General features: G+C 38.1%; 3 protein-coding genes across 10 annotated transcripts; 1 reads left to right on the top strand and 2 right to left on the bottom strand.

The window, feature by feature from the left end:
* Nucleotides 1-183: 183 nt before the first annotated feature.
* On the bottom strand, nucleotides 184-15,973 carry LOC6549982 (sodium/potassium/calcium exchanger 3). Of its 8 annotated transcripts, XM_026981486.1 has the most exons (10): nucleotides 15,541-15,973; nucleotides 14,473-14,517; nucleotides 13,792-14,410; nucleotides 4,277-4,450; nucleotides 4,016-4,203; nucleotides 3,748-3,934; nucleotides 2,185-2,265; nucleotides 1,512-2,030; nucleotides 1,045-1,146; nucleotides 184-987 (listed from the first exon to the last, which is right to left on the bottom strand). In XM_026981486.1, the coding sequence occupies exons 3-10, from the start codon at nucleotides 13,823-13,825 to the stop codon at nucleotides 650-652; spliced, it is 1,623 nt and encodes a 540-aa protein (XP_026837287.1). In that variant the 5' UTR covers nucleotides 13,826-14,410; nucleotides 14,473-14,517; nucleotides 15,541-15,973; the 3' UTR covers nucleotides 184-649. The 8 variants fall into 8 exon arrangements, with proteins under 8 accessions (XP_026837287.1, XP_026837286.1, XP_026837285.1 ...); XM_026981485.1 differs by lacking the exon at nucleotides 14,473-14,517 and having other exon boundaries at nucleotides 15,520-15,973; XM_026981484.1 differs by lacking the exon at nucleotides 14,473-14,517.
* A 3,394-nt stretch (nucleotides 15,974-19,367) lies between these two features.
* LOC6549981 (cytochrome c oxidase assembly factor 7 homolog) lies at nucleotides 19,368-21,126 on the bottom strand. Its single transcript, XM_001978718.3, has 3 exons — nucleotides 20,911-21,126; nucleotides 20,496-20,785; nucleotides 19,368-20,122 (listed from the first exon to the last, which is right to left on the bottom strand). The coding sequence occupies exons 1-3, from the start codon at nucleotides 21,008-21,010 to the stop codon at nucleotides 19,712-19,714; spliced, it is 801 nt and encodes a 266-aa protein (XP_001978754.1). The 5' UTR covers nucleotides 21,011-21,126; the 3' UTR covers nucleotides 19,368-19,711.
* Nucleotides 21,127-21,135: 9 nt separating this feature from the next.
* LOC6549980 (ras-related protein Rab-21) lies at nucleotides 21,136-22,499 on the top strand. Its single transcript, XM_001978717.3, has 2 exons — nucleotides 21,136-21,547; nucleotides 21,613-22,499. Exons 1-2 carry the CDS (start codon nucleotides 21,484-21,486, stop codon nucleotides 22,215-22,217), a joined length of 669 nt encoding a protein of 222 aa, XP_001978753.1. The 5' UTR covers nucleotides 21,136-21,483; the 3' UTR covers nucleotides 22,218-22,499.
* The last annotated feature ends 142 nt before the right edge of the window (nucleotides 22,500-22,641 follow it).

Raw genomic sequence — 22,641 nt, 5'->3', positions numbered from 1 at the left:
TCTTTAATATATTGATATATATTTAATATATTGATGTCTTGATGTGTGTATCACTCGTAGATCGGACAACTACAGCGCCTTCGCCATATTTCCTGGTGCGCTTCGTCACTAGGTGGACTGCCGTCCACAGGGACACTGTAAGCCAAGGCAATCCATATAATAATATCCATTATTACTAAAGACTTTGTTAAATCTCATATATATTAATCATATAAATACATTGTTTATTTTTTTGATTGGTTTTAGTTTTCATTTCTCCCTTTGCTCCGCTCCGTAAATCATTTAATTTCTTCTCATCCATTTGAATTTATCTTTTGGACTTCAACCGAAGGTTGTGAAAGAGTCTACTTTAATAATAATAATAATAAAAAAAAAATATTACAATAACAGCATAACGTATAACGTAACTCAACTATCAAGGTAGATAGAATAGAACAGAAAATACATATTAATTAATTAAACGACTGCACTTAGGGTTGTTCCAGCCAGCTGCCGAAAACTGAATCGGAAATCTGAATCGGAGCCAGCGCCAGAAGACTGTCATCTCTTCACTCCATCTATTCATCCGAAATGGTACATCGCTTGTCCAAACTTCACACTTTGCAGGTCGTCCTTCGTATATCCCACAACTTTTGGATGCAGACCCATTTCATGACCGACCGCAGGTGGGCAGGTTGACGCGGAAGAACACATTAAGTTCGATGAGGGAGGCGAAAACCATGAAGACCAGATACATCACCAGGCAGGCTGTGCCCACCTTCTTGTCCAGCTTAAACTTGTTCGTGGAGAAGGTAAGGTAAAGCAGGAACAGTGTCGACAGCAAAGTGATCGCCGAGTACTCCAATCCGGCGGAGTTTATGGCCACGTAGTTTTGGCCCGGTTGGATTGGGAAAAATACTGCCTTGATTAACCAGGGAACCCCCAGGCACAACAGGATGTCGAAGGTGTTTGACCCAATAGAGTTGCAGATCCCCATCGATCCGTGACCTTTAACAGAAAATTGAATAAACACACGTTCCCAGATATCGCTGGTCCACCACTTACCGCGCTTCGCCACAATAACACTCGACACCGCTTCAGGAACACTGGTACCAGCTGCCAGGAACGTAATCCCCATCACCGAGTCAGGAATCTTAAGTGTGTCTCCTGTGGAGAAATAGAGATTCAGCAAGAGATGCGCTCAGTTCGTGAAATAGCCTTTTAAATTATATATTATCTTATACCATATATAATATTATATAGTACTATACCTACATATAATATAATGCCTTACTAAGCAAAACTTCTGATTTAAATTACTAACGCTTTTGACTAATTAAAAAACTGTATTTCATTTTGTGGCGAAAAAAAAAATTTCCTAAAATGATTTAATTCGGACCGCCTCATCGACGTATTTCAGTTTCTTGTCTAAACAGGCAATATCTGTTTGGCTCACCGATTGCGAATAATTTTCAAAATGTATTTATCAGGACGAAGGCTTGAACGACCTTGAATTGTTCAGCGTTTCTTACCAATTATGGTTATCATCCACGCAACTACATAGGAAAGCGATCCGATCCAAACTATGCACATGATGAAGGTCAGTGGAAAGATCTTGTTGTTTTTGGCCTTCTTGCAGTCAGGAATGGCGATGCGAAATAGCAGATGGATTGGCCAAATGATGAGCCAGGTAAATTGGGAGAAGCAGCTCTTATCCTTCGGGTAGGTGAGCAGCGAGTATCCCTCCTCCTCACGGTCCTCGTCAGCGGCTGCCGCGGCCACCTGAGATTCCGCCTCGGCCCCGTCTATTGGTGCCATCTGGGCAATGCCACCTGGTCCTGAGGAAACACCAACTGCTCCACCTCCTCCACCACCACCTCCTGCTCCGGCACTGTGTGTGGTGCTCAATGTGGTGGTCATGGTCGAGGTGGTGATCGAAATGGTGGTGGTACTGGCTCCGGCTGTGCTTGTGGCCTTGGCCTGGTCATTGCTAAGTCCTCCGTTTAGCTGTATGTTCGCCATGTTCTGGCAAATCCGGTTTTCCACGAGCTCTGCGGTAGTGGGTTTTGGAAAACATTAATATCAGCCAGCTATAAGTTTGGCTCTGAAAGCGAGCATGGGTCAGAGGTTAGGGGTCAGACATTAGCAATAAGAGGTGGGCGGTATTGGGTAGTGTGAAGTTGGAAATGGGGCTCTCGTGTGTACCTGGTTCCTTCTCATTGCTGTTCTTTGTATGTATGCTGCAGTTGGAGGACCGGCTGCGAGAACGCGCCTGCTTAACGCCACCTGTGTGGTATTGTGAGAGTAAGGTATTGCGTATATGTATGTACTATATGTATGTGTATATAATGTGTGTCTGGTAAGAAATCTAGGAAATAAGCCTTCAAATGTAATTCATAAAACAAGTTTGAAGCCATGCACATGGACATACGGAAGTGTCTAGATCGACACTGAATTCAGGGGTCAGAAACGCTCGATAAAAATATGTTAAATAATGTAACATACTTTCAAAGCAATAGTATACCAGGGGCATACTTCTAGAAGCACTAGCTAGATACAGAATGATTTGTATGCTAAATATTACCGGACGCCATCTATATGTGGATAAGTATTTACTTTTAAGTTGATAAGCTGTGTAACGGGTATCTAATAGTGATAGTATTCGATTGTAGCTTTCTTTCCTGATTTTAATCAATACATATAAATCGAGTCCATGGGCGTTTCCATGTGTCCGTCTGTCTGTCCGTATAAAATCTGAGATCTCGGGTACTAAAAAAACTTAAAAATTTTAGATTAGGCATGACTAGTTCGTCTTGGCTAGTGATCCTAGTCAACAAATATATAAAAATATAATTTATTGGGTCGCATTTTCCTTCTATCTATTACATCTATATTTTCAACGAAATTTATCATACCACTATATTTTTTGAGTATCTATAGTTTGTAGGGTAAAAAGTTTGTGAATACATTACAAGGTGCGTTCCAAAGTAAACAGGACTTTACAAAAAAATACAGAGCATATGTTTTTATCGGCAAAATCAAATAATTTTATTCAAAATAGTCTCCTTCTGCTTTAATACAGCATTTTGCACGCTTCAAACGCTTCAAAACTTCAAGGTAGAATACCGCGTTTTGGCCGGGTGGGACAAATTCTTTGTGGACAATATAAAAATCACAATATAAAAATCATCATAAAAACATTGTCTTCAGCATTGTCTTCACTTTTGACTTCTCCAGGCGCGATTTTTTGGGTTTCGGCTCGTCCGGCGCCTTCCACTCAGCACTCTGGCGTTTCGTTTCGGGATCATATTACCATAAATACCACGTTTCGTCACTTGTCACAATCTTGTAAACGAAGTTCGGGTCTATTTTTGCATCTTTAATGATGTTGAATTCGGAGCAACGTTTCGGTAAAAGTTTTACCAATGTTAAAACAAAATTTAATGTTGGCTCTTTGTTCGAAGCTCATTTTCGCACCGATGACAAAAACATACTAACACTTACATAAAACGCAATATCTTCAGTTCCGTTGTCATGAAATTTTTAATGGAAGTCGATAAAGATGGCAGACTTTAACGTACTAATCGACATATAGATAGCGCCACTAGAGAGCCCTAGATTCTTGAAGTCCCGTTTACTTTGGAACGCAGCTTGTATGTTAAAATGATTGAAAAGTCGTTGTACATTGTCTTAAGAATATTTCTTCTTTATTAGCCTATTACTGTTTCTGTCGTAACAGGTTATCCCCAAAGTTAGGGTATCACTCACCTTTGGCGCACTTTTGGAACGTTTTGTCGAAATACATGACCGCCAGATACACGGCATACAGGGAGACCAGGATGAGGGCCTCATACCACTCGACACGCTCGTCGTGCATCACACAAATGAGAATGGCCACTGTGACTCCATATGCGATGCTGTCCCGCGTCAGTGGCCACCAGTCCAGGGGTATTGTCTGTATTTTGCATTTCAGAAGGGTTAGGATTAGAAAATAGCTAATAATGCGTCTTGAGCAATCACAGCGAAGTAAACTTGCCATGCCAGCTCCGATTCCGCAGCACGCGGCCACTGCCAGGATGTTAAATACCGCCGATCCGACAATCGTGCCCACTCCGATGTCGCCTTCCGTGATAAAGGTTCCTATCACGTTGACAAATAGCTCTGGGGCGGAGGTGGCCGCGGCCATGAATGTGGCACCCGCCACATCATTGGACATGTTGAGTGCTAGTTTAGTTGCAAGTGATGGTACGCATGCATTAATTATTGAAAGTCGATTCGAAGTTCACAGCACACCTACCTGCACATATTTTCTCAACTGCTGGCACAAAGTACTCATCACACACTACGGCTAAGGCTACAAATAAATATAAACTGGCTATAACATGAAGTACAACAGCACCGGACTGTCTTTGCGCCTCCGAGAACAGGTCTCTGGGGAAGTCATCGATGGCGGGCTGAGTGCAATTTATGTCTGCAAGATATGCGAAATTGAAAAATTACTTTTGGTGGTAAGCTTCAACACTTTAGCAAACATTAATTTATATTAACTATTTTTAAACTAAAGAAACTTAAAACTATATAACCCAAACCATCTAAGCCTTAATTTTGGTAACCTACTGTTGGTTGCGACTACTATCACTGCGGGCGGCACCTGGTCTAGGTAGTGACGAAGCGCACCCGGAGAAGATGTGAAATCAATAGTAGTCGCATATAAAAATGTGAAAAAGTAAATGTTACAAAATTTGAGATATTGGGCCCGTAGTCAATTTCCTATTTTTTTGCAATAGTTGTATTCTAGTTGAAAATTCGCTTCGAATGAGTCCTCGTTTTGGATAAAAAATTTTTGAGTACGTTTACAACAACGTACCTGTTACTCGTAGAGTAATAGGGTATACTAGATTCGTTAAAAAGTATGTAACAGTCAGAAGGAAATGTTTTTGACCATATAAAGTATATATATTATTGATCAGTAGCCGAGTCGATTTTGCCATGTACGTCTGTCTTTCGGTCTGTCGGTCTGTCCGTCTGTCCGTATGAACGCCTCGATCTCAGGAACTACAAAAGCTGGAATGTTGAGATTAAGTACGCAGCTTCCAGAGACATAGACGCAGCGCAAGTTGTTGCCACGCCCTCTCTACGCCCACAAACCGCCCAAAACTGTCACGCCCACAATTTTGAAAAATGTGATATTTTTGTTATTTATCTTGTAAGTTTCTATAGATGTGCAAAAAAACTTTTTGCCACGCCCACTCCACCGCCCACAAACCGCCCAAAACTGCACGCCCACGCTTTTGAAAAATGTTGTAATTTTTCACTTTTTTATATATCTTGTATGTTTCTATAGATTTGCCAAAAAACTAAATTAAAAGTAACGCCCACAAACCGCACAAAACTCTCACGCCCACACTTTTAAAAAATTTGTCAGGTATTTCTTCATTTTATTATTATTATTCTTTCTCCAACTTCAACCGATATTCCCAAAAATTTTGAAATTTCTCAATTGCACTTCCAGTAGCTGAGTAACGGGTATCTGATAGTCGGGGAACTCGACTATAACATTCTATCTTGTTTATGTCCTTTAATCATTATACTCGTTACTCGTAGAGTAAAACGGTACACTAGATTCGTTGAAAACTATGCAACAGGCAGAAGGAAACGTTCTCGACCATATAAGGTATATATATTCTTGATCAGGATCAATAGCCGAGTCGATTTGGCCATGGCCGTCTGTCCGTCTGCCGTATGAACGCCTCTATCTCAGGAACTACAAAAGCTAGAATGTTGAGATTAAGCATGCAGCTTGCATGCATGAAACAGAGACGCAGCGCAAGTTTGTTTCCAAATGTTGCCACTCCCACTCTAACACTCACAAACTGAACAAAGCTGTCACGGACACATATTTGAAAAATGTGATTATTATTATTTTTCGCCACTTTTTACCGATATTTCAGAAAATTTTGAAATTTCTCGTTTACCCCGGGTATTTCTCGTATAGCCGGGTATCTGATAGTCGGGGCACTCGACTATAACATTCTATCTATACATTATTCTATACCACACCTTCACCGCTCTTTTGCCTGAAACATTCAATTGTTTCAGGGTATGCAATACCTTTAATTGCAATTGATTTTACATTTGAATTAATTAAAGCACTGTCAACAATTTTACTTATTCGGAAATAAAAATTGCTCTGACGGCCAGGTAATTTAATTATTATTTATGTCATAAAACTTATTTATGTTTAAGATGTCAAATATTGCAAATAATAAACGAAGCCTTAAGGTAAGACAAATGAAATGAAAGCAGAGAATATAAAATCTTAATATGATAAAAAAAGAAACTCCTTTCTTAAAATCCTGTGTCGTTTTGTCGCTGAGAAATTAAATTTAGAGCTAACAATGTTTGTAAGCTGCTACACAACTAGATTCATTCTTATAATGAATAAGTGGTTTAGCATTAAACGGAATTTTTAATAAATAAAATCCAGCTTAGCGTCATTTACTTTCTCAACTTTGAAAAAGAATACAAATCACTTGGTTTGCGCACATTTCATGCTGCAACTGCAACAAAGTTTCACCCAACAAAAAGATGCGTTTCAATCGATCGGGGAACTAGGGTTTCCGAATTGCCGAATTTTTTCGACTGCCTCGTCTTTCTATTTTTGTGTATCACAAGTCGGAGTCTCAAGCGTCGATAATGAACTAAACCAGCAGAGCTGCAAGAAAGACCATAAGACTGGCGATCAGAATCCAGAACGTGGCAACCAGTACCTCACACCCCAGGAAACGAAACTCAAAACAGAAGCCGAAATGGAAACTGCACGAGATACAGGCACAATTACACTAGATACTCATACAGACGCAACGCGAGCAGTAAGCTACAGATACAAATACATCTGCTGGTGCCGGAACATAAGGCGAATTGGAACCGAAACAAAAATAGAAGCCGAAGCTTTTGATCATCGATCAAAAATGCGACGGACCTCCGATCCACTAACGATCGGCAGCGGAAGCGATAAATTCGCCTTTGATGTCATCAAATTGGATTGTAAAGCAAAAAAAACCGAAGCAGCACGATAAAACTTCATCCGAAGCTTTAAATTGAAACCGAAAACTATGCCCCAGCTAAAAAAACTGAAAACATATCAACACGTCGAAAAATCGTACTTCAAATTCCTATTTGCATACATCACGTGCTAATTTGTATTACTCTGGATATAGTTGGATGTCCAGGTGCAACATTTCTGACCGTAAAAGCATGTTCATTACTACTTCTCCGTAGATATAATTCGCGCAAACCAAATTCAAATTACTAATTCAATTTTATATTATATTTCCTATTAATTTCTTTGTATCTATAGTAACTTGTTACTCAATGAATAACGAAATTTTTAAATCATGTTTGTCGTATCTTCTAGAATATTTAATTCAATATTTCATAAAAAGGAATTCCTATTCAAACAAAATCTTGTTTTTTTTTTTAAGATTGATGTCTGGGAAATATTTTGCACAGAAAAGTGGAGAATACTTTACATACTCTTCGATACTTTACAATTTTGTAAATGTAATATTAAGCTACCAGTTTCAATCCTAACATTTTTTACTCGAAAACTTCTGTCTGCAATTGATATAAAAATCGGGTGTCTAAATACTAATTCCATATAGGTCGCCTTTTGGTAATTCATAACTTTGCTGTATTTTTTATCCATGTACGAGAGTACCGGAATCGGCACCCAGTGCCGAGAACAAGGAGCAATATACAGACTTCAATCCGCAAATTAAAACAATAAATGACGACTAGACCCAACGCCTAAACTGACTTGCCACTCATAATGGCAATAGATTGAGCGGCATAAGTTGATAGAGACATATAGAAGATACTGACATAGTTATTGCTGTGACCGTAGGTCGAAATACAAATACACATAGGTACAATAGCACTCTGCAACATGGTAAATGTGGACTTGGGCAAATAAGCTTCAGCTGTCGCCACTGTCGTCTATATCATATAACCAATGAAAATGAGTTCTCATACCTTTTCTTTTCCTAAAATCTTAAACAGTAGGATATTGTTAATCAATAAGATATTACAATTCCACAAATGGAGCTTAGCTAGCATCAATGAGTACTACCAAAACACACATACACTTCACCCCAGAACAAAAGAAATGTAGCATAGTGTAATTAAATACCCAGAGCCAGTAATCAGCCAAGTATATGAAAGGCTATTGTACATCTGAACCAATCAAACAAAATTAGCTTTGTTTCGTTCGGTGGAAATCAACAGATTGTGAGCGTTTGATCTGACGATTAACACAGGGGTTAGTGATTGGTATTAGTTTTGCAGCATTAATGCAAACAATGATCACAATATCTGAATTCCAGTATATTTACAAAGTTTTAATAATTCGTTTGAAATATATGTTTGGATATCAACAATGAACGAATTGTACTGCTATTATGTACAACAAATAACTCAAAGGATCTTAGTTTCTTCGCAATATTCCTCTGCCTAATTTTGAATCTGTTTATACACGATGGACCCCAGTCCGAGGTAGGATCACAAACATAACTTTATACATATATATATATATAAATTTAAATTTTATATATAAATTTATACATATGTACAGAGTAAAGACTCATATGCAGACGAAGATTGAGGGACACAGAAAGTCGGAGCCCGGGGTCAATTGAGACAAACGCATTTTGTAACCGCCAACCCGCATAATGCAATGATGCTTAATAAACGTTTACAGAGTTCCCTAGCTATAGCGAATGACCAATGACCAATGATCAGGAGGGAAGAGGAGTGTTAATGATAATCAATTTAGTGTGGATAACAATCAAACTTTAATTGAAACTTTAATTGAATGAGCGAAGCACAAAAAGTGAAAGCGTATAGAATTCCTGTAATTTTGCGCCAGTGAACCTCAGGATTTATTACAATATGTGAATCTTAGAAATATGTAAACTGGAAGCAATATTGGCAGTAACAAGTTTGTAATTAATCATTATGGCTAAAAAATTGTATATTGCTGATTTTTTAATTGTGCAATCTGATTTTATTCGTCGATGGACTACGATCCTTCCCCACGCATAACCATCTCTTCGACTCTCAATCTGGAAAATCAATATTTGTATTTATTTTTCGCTGCAATCGAGCGTTATTTTGGTATATGTGACTAAAGTTTGCAGAAAGTCAATCTGGATTGATCTCTGTGTAAAAGCGTCCTATGAAGGACCAAATGCGAATATGCAAACATGAACCAGATTTTGTCAATTTCCAATCGCCCAAAGTACGATGTCCTAGTAATACCAGTCATTTCGGAAACGAAGATTTTATGAGGAGATCTGCAGGAGAATACTTGGAAGGTAGAAAAATTATGAAAGATATTGTAAAGCTATTTTTAATTAGTATTACTAGACGAGTCAATCTCGCCACCAGTCTAAATAAACGAAAGGTCTCAGATAGAGCGCGGCGCGAGTTTCAAGCTAATGTCATGGTCGCATTTTTAACATACTAATATTTATACTCAACATTTATAAATTTCTATTCATTTATCTTTTCAACAGCTATCGAAACACTTTTTGATTTTGAAGGTAGAATTCAGGGCCCAAACTTTTGAACTTTAGTAATTTAAAATTTTAAATGTGCCCAGCTCGTTAGTTTACTAATACAAATAATTAACCAGACTAATAATATATAATTTTTCTAGCTTTCTCTGAGCATGATTTTTCCGCAATTTTGGTTTCCATCATTCGATAAAAGCACTCAAACTAACAGCAGAATAATAGTAAATGTTAAACAAATGTCAGTGTGGCTGGAAGACTGCATATTACGTATCCGCATCATTGTCACAATTGTTTTATAGAAAGACTTGAAGCACATCGCCTCTCATCCCACACAAAAAGCTCTCCACCATCCATGTGTGTACCCATATGTAAGTTTTTATCTGACCATAAGTAAGGAAAATCAGTGTGACAATGCGTTTTAATATGACTTTTGTGTTTCGTTTAAAGAAACATTTTGTGAACGATCCATGCTTTGTGGCTTTTGTCTGTGCATATTTTTTCCCATTTTTAGTTAGTTAGTCTTACTTGGTGCTGTCTCCGTATCTTCTGGAAGTGAGTCTACCTGCACCTAAGCCAATAATTCTGGCAGAAATGGGAATTAGGTTGGATCCGACGCTGTTGGGCTACAAATAGTTCATTTATATATTGATTTCTGTCAGAAGTATGCAATCATTTATACATGTAAAAATTGATCAGTACCAACAGTCAAGTAGATATGTCCATGTCCGTTTGTCCGTCGTTTCTATGTAAACTAGTATTTTATGGCTGTCTGAGTACATTGTTTCCAGAAGTGTTTTTCCTATTGACGGTAGTATATAAGTTACTAAAGCTTCCAAAGAAATAATCGAAAAACGTACCTTTGGTTTATTTGATCATGAAATGTTATCATTCGGTATACATGAAAATTTAGACAACACATAATTTCGTTTTTAATTTAATCGAAATCGGATGACTACAGTATATAGCTAGCATTGGAATAGTGAGAAAATAAATTGAAAATAAGAGACAAAAAGTATTATTAGCTCTTATTGTTTTTCATCATCAAATATTTTCTATTTTATCAAACATTCGTTTCTTAAAGATTCATTTTCGGGTTTAATCCGATAAAAATCGAAGTACTATATCATATAGCTGTCAAAGCAGCATTCAGAAATACAGTTTATAGTGTTGGAAACTTGTAATATACTTCTCAGCTTGTAATATAACCTTCTGCTTTACGAGTGACGAGTATAAGACATCATAGTATTGTCGTTTTTGATAATAAAGTTTTATTTTTGGTATACATCAGTTATATTTTATAAATTTATAATTCGCCTTGCCGCAGCTAGCTTCCTTTCTTGTTTTATTTTCATTTTCATGATTACACTTTCTTACATGAAAAAATGAAATACAAGTTTGCTTGATTCCGATGATCCCGAATCCGGTGACGAAAATGGCCCTGAAGCACAGGACTCTGAGAAACCGGACTTCATAGTTGGAAAAATTTGGTTTTTATAATTAAAAAAAAGGGATTTGGTAACATTTAAATTAATTTTTTTAATGGGTATTAGAAAGAGATAGATAACTCACGGATATATAAATGCACACAAATGGAGTAAATGTACGAAAAGTCGCCTTAAACTTTTGTACATTCTGTTTAATATCACAAATAAGTTGAAAATATCCAAGTTCAAAATAGTTATACAACTAAGTTTTTTATATTTGTATTTACCTAAAACAGGTAAATGTATTAATTGTTTTACCTTTAACTGACTTTGAGTAGTAAAATTTTATTCAAAGATATTTCATTTATCCAACTAACACTAACGCCGTTGATCATGTATTTTTAAACATGTTATACACGTTACTCGTGTAGTAAAAGGGTATACTAGATTCGTTGAAAAGTCTGTAACAGTCAGAAGGAAACGTTTCCGACCATATATTCTTGATCAGGATCAATAGCCGAGTCGATTTGGCCATGTCCGTCTGTCAGTCTGTCCGTCTGCCGTATGAACGCCTCGATCTCAGGAACTACAAATGCTAGAATGTTGAGATTAGGCATGCAGCTTGCAGAAACAGAGACGCAGCGCAAGATTCTTTCCAAATGTGGCTACGCCCACTCTACGCCCACAAACCGCCCAAAACTGTCACGCCCACAATTTGGAAAAATGTGATATTTTTTCATTTTTTAATATATCTTGTAAATTTCTATAGATTTGCCAAACAACTTTTGCCACGCCCACTCCAACGACCACAAGCTGCCCAAAACTGTTACACCCACACTTTTAAAAAATTTTTTATTTTATTTTTCATTTTATTATTTTTTCATCACTTTTAACGGATATTTCAGAAAATTTAGAAATTTCTCGTTTGCACTTCCACTAGCTGAGTAACGGGTATCTGATAGTCGGGGAACCCGACTATAGCACTCTATCTTGTTTTAATTATGACTTCAAAAGAAACATTCGATTCAAAAAATATTAAGTAGAAGAGAAAACGATCATAATATTCAATCATATACCCGTTACTCAGATTGTGGCAGTGCCAGGGAGAAATTTTGAAATTATTTTGTTCAATTGATAGAAATTAAAAAGAAAAAACATTTTCTAAAAGTGTGGGCGTGTCCGTGTTGGTTTTTGGGCGTTCGTGTGGTGAGTTATACATAATCACCATGCTATCAGATACTCGTTACTCAGGCAGTAAGAGTGCGAACGAAAATGTACATTTTTTTTTGCATATCCATAGAAAATGGCAAGAAAATAAAATTAAAATAAAATCAAAACATTTTTTTTAGGTGTTGGCGTGTCAGGTTTGGGCGGATTGTGTTAATTAGAAGGAGCATGACCAAAAAGTTTGTAGTATACCGATAAAAATTGGCAAGACAAGTAAAATAACAAAAAAATCTTCTTCATTGCGTAAAATACGTATGACTAAAATCAATATACCCTCTTTCACTTCTTTTTCTCGGTAAGTAGACTATACAAAACTCAAGATATCACGTCTACTGCAAGGGCCCAAAAAAAGCGTTCGTGAATTTGGTCCCAATAAATATATATTAAGGGTATACTAGATTCGATCTAACGTATGTATAAGCAAGGATAAGATCTTAAAAGCTAACAGCAAGGAAACTCACAAAAGTTTCGGTAACAACACTTTCCCGGGCTGAATTTCTATTATCTAATTTGACTGTTTTTCAGAAAGGGCTTTTCATTTGGATTTCCTTGCAATATGCTTAGAACTTTTTTAATCTTATTATTTTACCAAGCGTTACGACTTGATAGGCATATCTTGATCAATGATGATATTGAGCGTTGATAAATAAGCACGTACTTTATGTAAAATACCCCTATATTCGTTGGTGTACAAACAAAAAAAAGGAAAAAGTGAATAGTATAAATTTTTTGTGCGTTATACTTGTGAAAATACCTTAATGAGGAATATTGCTCATACGCCATGTAGCCAACGATTTGTTGTTCACATTAACGATGCGCCAATAAAACATAGACATGAAATATATATGCGAGCTTAAACTAACTTAGGAATAACTCTAAATGAAAATATTAATAAAAACGAAAGGAAAAAAGTGAAAAACAAGCAAGCAAGACACAGTTTTGGTTGTCACTGTGCATAGTAAATGTCATTAAGGTTCACTTAATGAGCCAATTTAGACAATTGCTCCATATGCCTTAGTTTACGCGCACAGACACACAGACGCACACATATGCACTCGCGGGGCATAAAGAGATCCGCGCACATATACACCCACACCCGGAATTTTTAGGCGTACATAGATACATATGTACATACATATGGGCATGCACTTGTGTATGCGTGCCATCGTGCAGAAAAAACGTTTTCATCGGTCCAGCCCCGTGTATGCATACATATAGGAACATACATGTGTAGAGGCCTATGACGTCAGTGCACGCACAAGCACACTTAATTGCATTGCATTAAAGTTATTTGATGTTTAATTGATTTATTAAATTTGTTTCTCTCTTTTTTGTCGCCGCCACCGCCGCCGTCGCACAATGCATTGAAAGCAACGGAAAATAATTTTAATCTAGTTAAAAGGGACACTTTTGTAGTAAATTAAAACTTATCTGCAGCTTTCGATCTCACTGTTTTCGCCTGGTTTCGATTCGTAAATAAATTGGTTATTGGGGTACTGTGTCGGGCGGAAATAGTGGCGCTAGCTTAACTTGATTTGGCTTAGTTTTGGCTTAGTCACTAGTTAGTTTTGTTAGTGGTTATGTACCCGTAGTGCTGCTAAGACCCCAATAGTCTTCCATTGCTGCACGGTGTTGTAGTGGTGATGGACACTCGTAAACTGCGATGCGCCGTTGTATGAAGCCGAAGCCCAATCTGAATCTTAATCTCAATCCGCACTTCAATGGTGTTGATTTTCTCTTTTCTTTTCTTTTCTTTTCTTTTCTTTTCTTTTCTTTCCTTTCCTCTCCTTCCTTTCCTTTCCTTTCCTTTCCTTTCCTTTGCCTTTTCCTTTCGCGCTTCTTACGGCTCCCGCACCTTTCTCTTCTGTTCGTCGCTATTCGCTTATTTTCCGTTTCCCCTTCTTTCTATCTCCGTCCTCTCCTCTTTCCCTACGGCCTGGGTTCTCTTTTCAGATCGGCTCGGCTTAAGTGAGGCGGTGAGAGAAATCTCAATTTGCGCTAAAGATCCAGATGATCCACAATGGCACGTAGAATCCGCGGCTGGATGGAATTGTGGGTGGTGGATGGCGGAGCAGAGGCAATTGGGGCACTCACAAACACGCTAAGACTCTGCCACGAACCGACGAACACTTCCTCACTCACACGCACACGATTTCACCTCGGCAAGACGGTCCTGCATCTCATTTCTTTCTAAAATTAGGCAACCTGTGGACATATGGGCATATCTTCTTCAAAAAAAATGTGAGAACCAGAAACCCTATACATACATTCGTTTCCTTTGATTTTTCCTGAACTGTGATTTTATTCTGAGCCTGAATCAAGGGAATAAAACAAGTAATGTGACACGAGCTTGAGTTAAGCAATTATTTTTCTTTTTATTTTTCATTCTCCTACTATTTTTATCATTCTAATTGATTAGGTGTATATTATTTAAGATGCATATTTGTTGCAACCAGTTTGTCTCAAAAGGACCATTATCATGAAAAGGTTTGGCTTAAACCTTTTATTCCAGTATAGTAATTCGTACACTTTAAAAGGCGTAAAGTTATTACGCATACTTGTTAATTCATAAATAATGGTTGGTTAAATTAAATTTAATTATAATAATTTCTTTAATTTAAAATTGAAGATACCTTCAAAGATTTCAATATAACCGATATTTTATTCATTTTGTACAGGGCTAAAAAGAATGGAGTGTTTTTATCAAATATATAGATAACGAAATGGATACTTTTTTAAGAGAATACAATTTATAATTTATGCTATTTTTATTTTTTCAACTTAAGCCTTTTACCTAACAAGTAAATATGACTAGCAAGTCATAACAAATATGTCTTTACACCTCTTATGTTCAAACTTTTAAGGTAGTGTCATATAATATATCCGACAATTAACACACGACTTAAAATAAAATTGAGCACAGTAACTTAAGCTCGTATGATAATTTCCGCTTGATTCAAAATGTTTCATTCCCTTGCTGGATATCAGCGATGATTCCGAAACGAAATTTACAATAAAGGAAAGAAGAAGAAATGGGTGGAATGAAATGGAAAAGGAAACAATCGACCTTCTTAGAACCCGAACTAGTGTTGGATAGACAATAGATATCCGACCAGTATGCTAGTATTTTAATTTTTGTGGTGTAGCAGAAATCTCTATGTTCGAATTGTTATGTTCGTCAATAAGAACGGCAAAGTTGTTGATCACAGATCAGAATAGACTTATTTCTGTGACACCCTGGCTAAAGATTCGTGAATTCAATTGGGTCTTGTATTTGGGGTTCCGAGTGACATAGGTTCGATTGAAGTATCTACATGTATCTGTTGTTTCTGGACCTTGCTCTTCTTGACACTCTCACACAAAGGTTATGGCACAAAAACAAAAACACTAAGTCTGATCCCGTTACGCAGCGCTTTCCGCTTTTTTCCGCGGTGTTACGCTTTGCTTCGCTTCGTTCCGCGTTCACTCGCGTCTTTGCACTCGCTGACACTAATCTCGATATTTCGCTATCGTTTCCGTTCTCGTTCCTTGAACGCTGCCAAAAATGTTGCGGTTAGTTTTCGCTTTCAGGTTCTCCGCCTCTGTTTGTTGTACTTGTGTTTGTTGTATTTTTTCAAATTTTTTGATATGATGCGGCTGGTGTTGTTGTGTGTACATATATTGTCTTGATGCCACCGACGTTGACGTTAAACTGATTCTGAATCGGTGCTTGAAGCGCTTTAGTCCAAACCGAGCTCACTATTCTTTTTTTATGTTTTTCGCCGAGCTTGATTTGGCTCTGGATCCGAGTGTGTGTGTGTGCCTATATACGTACGTACTATGTGTGCCACTATAGTACAGTTTAACTGACTATAGACTAATACCAGCAATTATTCAAAAGCGGATTGCTGGCTGGTGTGCGTGCCTGTATTTTATTTTTCGAGATCGTATTTGCTAGTTGTGAGGTAGTGGGTGCATTGTTCGGCAGTGTTTCAGTTATTCAGTTTTCCATTCTGTTTATTTGCATTTGGTCAATTTTATTTCGGGGCAGGGTGGGCATTGGCAATCGTCAAAGGTCAAGTCATGGTAGAGCGGTCAACTAATTAGAGTTAAGCGCAGACTCGTGCCATCGCTTTGGGGCTTGGCACCTAACCCACACATTCCCCATCCGGATTACCCTGGTCCTACACCTCAAAAAAGGCGTGGCAGAAGATAAGGTTTATTCTCAAAAAGATCCAAACGCACCAGGTTTTGAAAGGCTCCAATGCCTTCCCTATATCACAAATTACCTTGCAGTACCTGCGGAACTGCTTGATCGCCACCCTGTTCACAAATCATAAAAAACGCAGCAACTATTTTCATCATATAATCGCTACACTTCTTTAATAATCAATTTATTCTTTAAGATTTACGGAAAGAGAGGGTCTCTGCCGGCGTAACAGCCGACAGCGTGACGATTTTGATTAGTGGTGATTTAAAGAACAGCAAGTTAGTAAATTAGTCGCGCACATTTTTTAACAAAAAATATTAAGATAAATTTCATATTCAAGGAGGACAAGGGATATAGGTATGTACATATATGCAAACTCATAGAACAAATTGTCCGCATTTTAGAAAATTCTCGTCCTAGAAAAAAAGAAGCCCTACAACTAAGGACGATTTCAATTTAGGACAACGCACCCTAAAAACAAGGCTACGGAACATAAATGCACGCCAACGCGCCATGAACATTTCGTTCCCAATTTAAGTTCGATTTTCTAAAAAAACACCCAAATATAAAGCCTAAGTTCTATTTTTAAGTAAACATTATAATTAAATAATTTTAAGTATTATATATATATTTATAAAATAAAACCTAACAAAAATATAAAAACAACAAATACAACTAATAAAAATATAAAAAAATACATCGTTTTTTTTTTTGGGAATATTTAAGAAAATATTTTCAAGTATTCAAAGCATTATAATTAAAAATGTAGCAAAAAAATTGTCTTTGAAAGTGCAACTTTACCTTTAAATGCAAGACCATTTTCCTTACATTTCAGAAAATTGTGTCCTAGTTCAAAGTCGATCTACCCTAAAACAAAGAAAACAGTCGCTAGAATTCAGAGAAACTCGCGCTATATTTAGGAAAAATCACAATAGAAGTACGAACTTCTTAACTCAAGAGAATTCACCATAAAAGTAAGCAATAATATGTTCATTTTTTGGGATTAATTTGTCTAAAATTGAATTCAATTTGGTAAGGCTCCCTTTTTAGGTAAGCGTTAAGGGTAAGCATTCTTATAAGTGTGTTTTAAAAAAGTTACGTTTTGTGTTTGTTGTTTATTTTATGTACTTGTTATTGGAATTTGGTGATAATCTTATATATGTAAGTTCAAGTTCATATAATAAACCTACTGCTTAAACTATAATCATAGCTTGATTGGCTCTCTACACTAAGCATGGACAAATCAAAATGGTTTTTGGTTCAAAATGGTTCAAAAAGTTTAATATTTCAAAACGCCTTTAGCAAACTAAACAGAACTTCCTCCTTAGCTTATCCAGCTAATCCAAACTTGTCGGATACTTCCGTCTCGAAGTCTATGAGAAGGGTTCAACAAACAATTTATTACTTTCTATTGTCTTAAAGCATATTTCCGACTTATGTACGTGACATGTGGGCGACTGGTTTTCTTCGCCGTCGCGGCGAAATTCTCCAGAGATATGTGAATGCAAGTATGTATGTAAATATGTACATACAGATGGAAAAATGAGATATAAGATAAAATAATGTGGGAAGGAGCTTTCATCATCTAACTAAACAGCCACTAATTGGACAAGAGAGTTTTTAATAAAGAGGCTATCTCTTAAAATGTCAGGCTGTTTCCGTAGAAACGGCGTAGTGACGATGAACACCGAGAGAGTAGTGCACAAACAGACTGCTATATAGAGCCGTGTTTCCATTTCTAGGCATACTTACTTACATTCCTTACAAGATTACAAAATTATCGTTTTTAATTTAATTTTCAAAAAAAAAAAGTTTAGTAATGGTTTAAGTTAAATTATTTTTAATGGTACTATCTTTATTTTTGAAAAGTGTGGCAATAAGTTGTTTGGCAAATCAATGGAAATTTAAAAGACTAATAATAAAATGAAATAATATCAAATTTGTGGTCGTTATAGTTACTGAGATATCGACGTTCATACGGACGGACAGACAGTCGGACGGACAGACGGATATCGGCTATTGATCCTGATCAAGAATATATATAATTCATATGGTCGGAAACGCTTCTTTCTATCTGTTACATACTTCTCATCAAATCTAGTATACCCTTTTACTCTACGAGTAAAGGGTATAAAAATGTATGGATACGTTTTATATCCGTCACTCGTAGAATAAAGAATTTTGTTGGACTCGTTGAATGTAAAAGGTAGAGGAAAGCTTTTCCTTTTTAGTGTATGTACTCGACTCTTGAAGAGTCTTGCCAATATGTATCTTGCCAATCCAATTAAACGATAATTGGGTAACGTTTATTGCTCTGCTCACTGCTGTAAAAGTCTTTGGCTACAAGGAGAAAAGTGCGGTTTATCTCATCTTGCTAGAAGCTGTTTTTGTTTAAAATTAAAAGTAAAAAAAAAAACATTTTTAGTGTTCAATTGCTGGTATTAATACTAATATACCTCAATACCATGAGTAGAAAAATGATATTAAAATGGTCAAATAGTTTATGACCCCTGACATAAATACAATTTTTTTTAAAAGAAAATTTGTTTTAAATTATAAGAGTTTTACCAAACATCCATAATTTTTTTTTTAATAAATTGAAACATACCTACATTTACAAAATGTTACCTAAATATTTGAGTCAAGTTTAAGCAAGCTAAAGCGTATATACAAAATTACAACTTTATGATCAAATACAACGAAGGTACATTATTCCTGGCAGCTATATGATTCCGTTCCCACTTATAATCTACTTGCAAAAGGGAAAGTTTCATACATTCGATCGTTAATGGGTATTAAAAGTACGAGCACATATTACAAGACGCTTAATTAAGTTCTAAGAAAATTAGGAATAGATGGAGAGGGCAAGGTCGGATAGCTAGTGATTCTTATAAGAAAACTGCACTGATTCTGAGATGCTCTTATTTCTACATCCGAATGTATACGAACAACCTTAATTAAAACACTTGTAACTTTAGTTGTTTCGTCTCCTTTTTGGTTAGACTGGTTTGTATTTTTATATAAGGTATCAACAGAATTTTTAATGGTTTTTCATTTGTTACTTGAAAACTTTAACAATTATAACTAGGAATTTCTATTGTTACTTATTTTCTTTCTCTCGCTCCTTCGCATGCAACTGCCAGCTATGTACACAGAAATCACACAAAATACTTAGTTTAACGACCAAAGTTAGACTGACTGAAAGGGTAAAAAGGTGAAGAGAAACCAGACAGACACACGTGAAGAAATATAATGAACTAAGCAAGGACCAAAGAACAGCAGCAGTAGATAATATCAGGAATCAAACTGAAGCTGAATCAATTAGGCATGCCCACGCCCTGCTGGAACCCTAACGTCTCCTGCTGCTTCTTCACCTCGTCCTGCATTTCCAGGGCCAGCTTCTTGTACTTCTCCGCTTCCTTTTCGTTCTTCTCTATCCCATCGCCCCGGGCGTACATCTGGCTGAGATTGGCGCACGCATACATGTTGCGAAGCTCGCAAGCCTTGTGGGCAAACTGGAAAGCCTTCTTCATGTCCTTTAGTACAATATAGTCGGAGTCTTTCAATGGCGTTTTTCCGGCGGGCTGCGATGATGTACCACTTCCGGCGGATGCATTGACAGCACTCTGCTCCGGCTTTTTTTGAACGCCCGAGATGTGCATGCCGGAGAGATAAAAGCAGGCAGTCGCATTGTTCATGTCGCAGCTCTTGGTCAGGAACTTCAGGCCCTGCGGGATTTGTAAAATATTAATGTAATTTGCTATATATTCAGTCATTCGACATAATGTCGCAAAATAAAATAAATTTAAGCACATTCCTGCTGCGATCATTTTGAACAGTTTTTAATTGGGTCAAACTATTATTGGACCGAATTTGCCTACGGAAATATGTTCATAGGCTTCCATTGGAACAGAATCGGAAAATTACAATTGCTCATTTGTCTGGACAGTTGCTATTCTATTCTTCTATTTCTGTTCTAGTTTTGCATGAGAAACGGGTAGAAAATGAGAGCAGGTGCTGTAGCATGTAGTTGCAATTTAAGGGAACTCGTCTGTTCCAAATGGAATTACTGCATGCTAGCTTTTTTAAGTGCATCTTTACCTTGGGTACATTCCTGTCGATCTCCTTAGGCATGGACCTTGATACGAGCAGCAGGCCAGAGTGCAGACATGCGTCCGAGTCGTTTAAGTTGCAGCCCTTCTCGTAGTACTCATAGGCCACTCGTGGATCTCCTTTGCTGCCGCTCCTGCCTTTTCCTAGGAAACTGTAGTTGCCGAATTTGTAGCAGGACTTTGCGTAACCATAGTCGTCGCAAGTCGACTTGTACACCTTGGAGGCCTTCTCAAAGTCCTTCTTGATACCCTCCAAGAAGTCGCCCAGCAGGTGACACGCTGCAATGCAAGAGGGCAGTAAGTTATCTCATAAATATAATGTAATAAATGTCTTGCAGTCGGAGGTTATAGACCGCAGCTGTTTTTGCCGCCGTTGCCATCGCCATCGTCGCCGCGGCACACACCTTCCGGCTTTTTCTCGGAGTAGCACCCGAATCGATACTCCACGCCCAGCTTGTCCACGTACTCCTTTACGTCCGACTCCTTCTTCAGGTCGTAGGCCATGGTCAACGATTTTTAATAGATAACAAGCAAAAAAATTATGTTACGCTTCGTCCGAACCCCTCCGTGCTCCAGTGTTGGTAATGTGGGAAACATCGATTAATCGAACATACATTCGATGGTAATATCGATGTTAAGCCATGCATCGATGTTTTGCTCATAATTCAAATGCTTTTCAACTTATAATATTCCTCTAATATTTATACATAGTATTTGCTGTCATATCCGACTTCGACTACATTGACTACTAGGCCTTGCTTCAGACCGCAATATGCCCAGATCTGTAGCTGCTGAAAGCAACGCTTCTCTCAACGCAAATCCGAGTGCCCTACCAATAGTGCTGGACGACAGCCACACTGGCGGACGAGTAAAAATCCAATCTTTTCATTTACCTCTTGTTTTTTTTTTTGTTTTTCCGTGTCCCCTCTGAAAACTGATGTGCACCAGGCAGGACACCTAGCTATCGGGAAACCACAATGAGCTCGAGCAGAACGAGGAGCGGCCCCACGCTAAATTTCAAGGCGGTGCTGCTGGGCGAAGGTACGTTTTGCAGCCAGGCAAACCCAAGCCTTTAGGCCATGAAGGATCACAGCCCTTTATTGCAGGTTGTGTGGGCAAGACCTCGCTGGTGCTGCGCTATATGGAGGACCGGTTCAATGCCCAGCACCTGACCACCCTGCAGGCGTCCTTTGTGACCCGCAAGGTGTCCCTGGAGGACGGGAGGAGGGCCCAGCTGAATATTTGGGACACGGCTGGTCAGGAGCGGTTTCACGCCCTAGGACCCATCTATTACCGAGGCTCCGATGGCGCCCTGCTCGTCTATGACATAACGGACCGAGACTCGTTCCAGAAGGTGAAATCCTGGGTTCGGGAGCTCCGCCAAATGCGCGGCACGGAGATTGCCCTGATAATCGTCGGGAACAAGACTGATTTGGAGGAACAGCGAGCAGTGACGCACGATGAGGCCCTGCAATATGCGCGCACGGTTGGCGCTCAATATGTAGAAACCTCGGCCAAGGAGAACGAGGGCGTGGCCGAGCTCTTCGAGCTTCTGACCCATCTGATGCTGGAGCAGTTGAGCCAGCGGCAACCTGATGCGAGTCCGCTACGTCTCCAGAATCCGGACACGGATACCCTTAACAACTCCGAGGACTCGGGGGCCCCGGATCCTGGAGATCTTGCGGGCCAGCGATCCTGCTGCGGCATTTAGCCGTCCTCATTGTGATAGTAATCATAACTATAAACTAGTAGACCTGTAGCCGATGTTGATCTTGTGTATATATTACAAATTTACTTTTAGCGCGTGTGTTCTGTTATTAAATAATCTTAGTACCAAATTAACCCCACGTATTTTTGTTGGTCCCTATTACTGATCTCAAAATTCCTCAGACATTTTCGTTCAGCGCTCGCGGCACCTAGCTTATATATACATATATCATTCGATTTTCTTGCCCTTTCTGTGCGCCCAGCAATAAATTATCTTGTACTTGCACCTATCTTGTTAATGGGGCTATCGGGGGGCGTGCTGAATCATCCTTCTCAAAGCGGTAGGTGAGTCATTTTAAGCCGCACTAAGAATTCAATTTTACGACACATTAAATATATGGTTTAAAAGAAGCAAATATATGTAATTA

This window comes from Drosophila erecta, unplaced genomic scaffold, assembly GCF_003286155.1.
Source record: "Drosophila erecta strain 14021-0224.00,06,07 unplaced genomic scaffold, DereRS2 tig00000126-arrow-pilon, whole genome shotgun sequence".
NCBI lineage: Eukaryota > Metazoa > Arthropoda > Insecta > Diptera > Drosophilidae > Drosophila > Drosophila erecta.
This window is presented reverse-complemented; position numbering and strand designations above follow the sequence as displayed.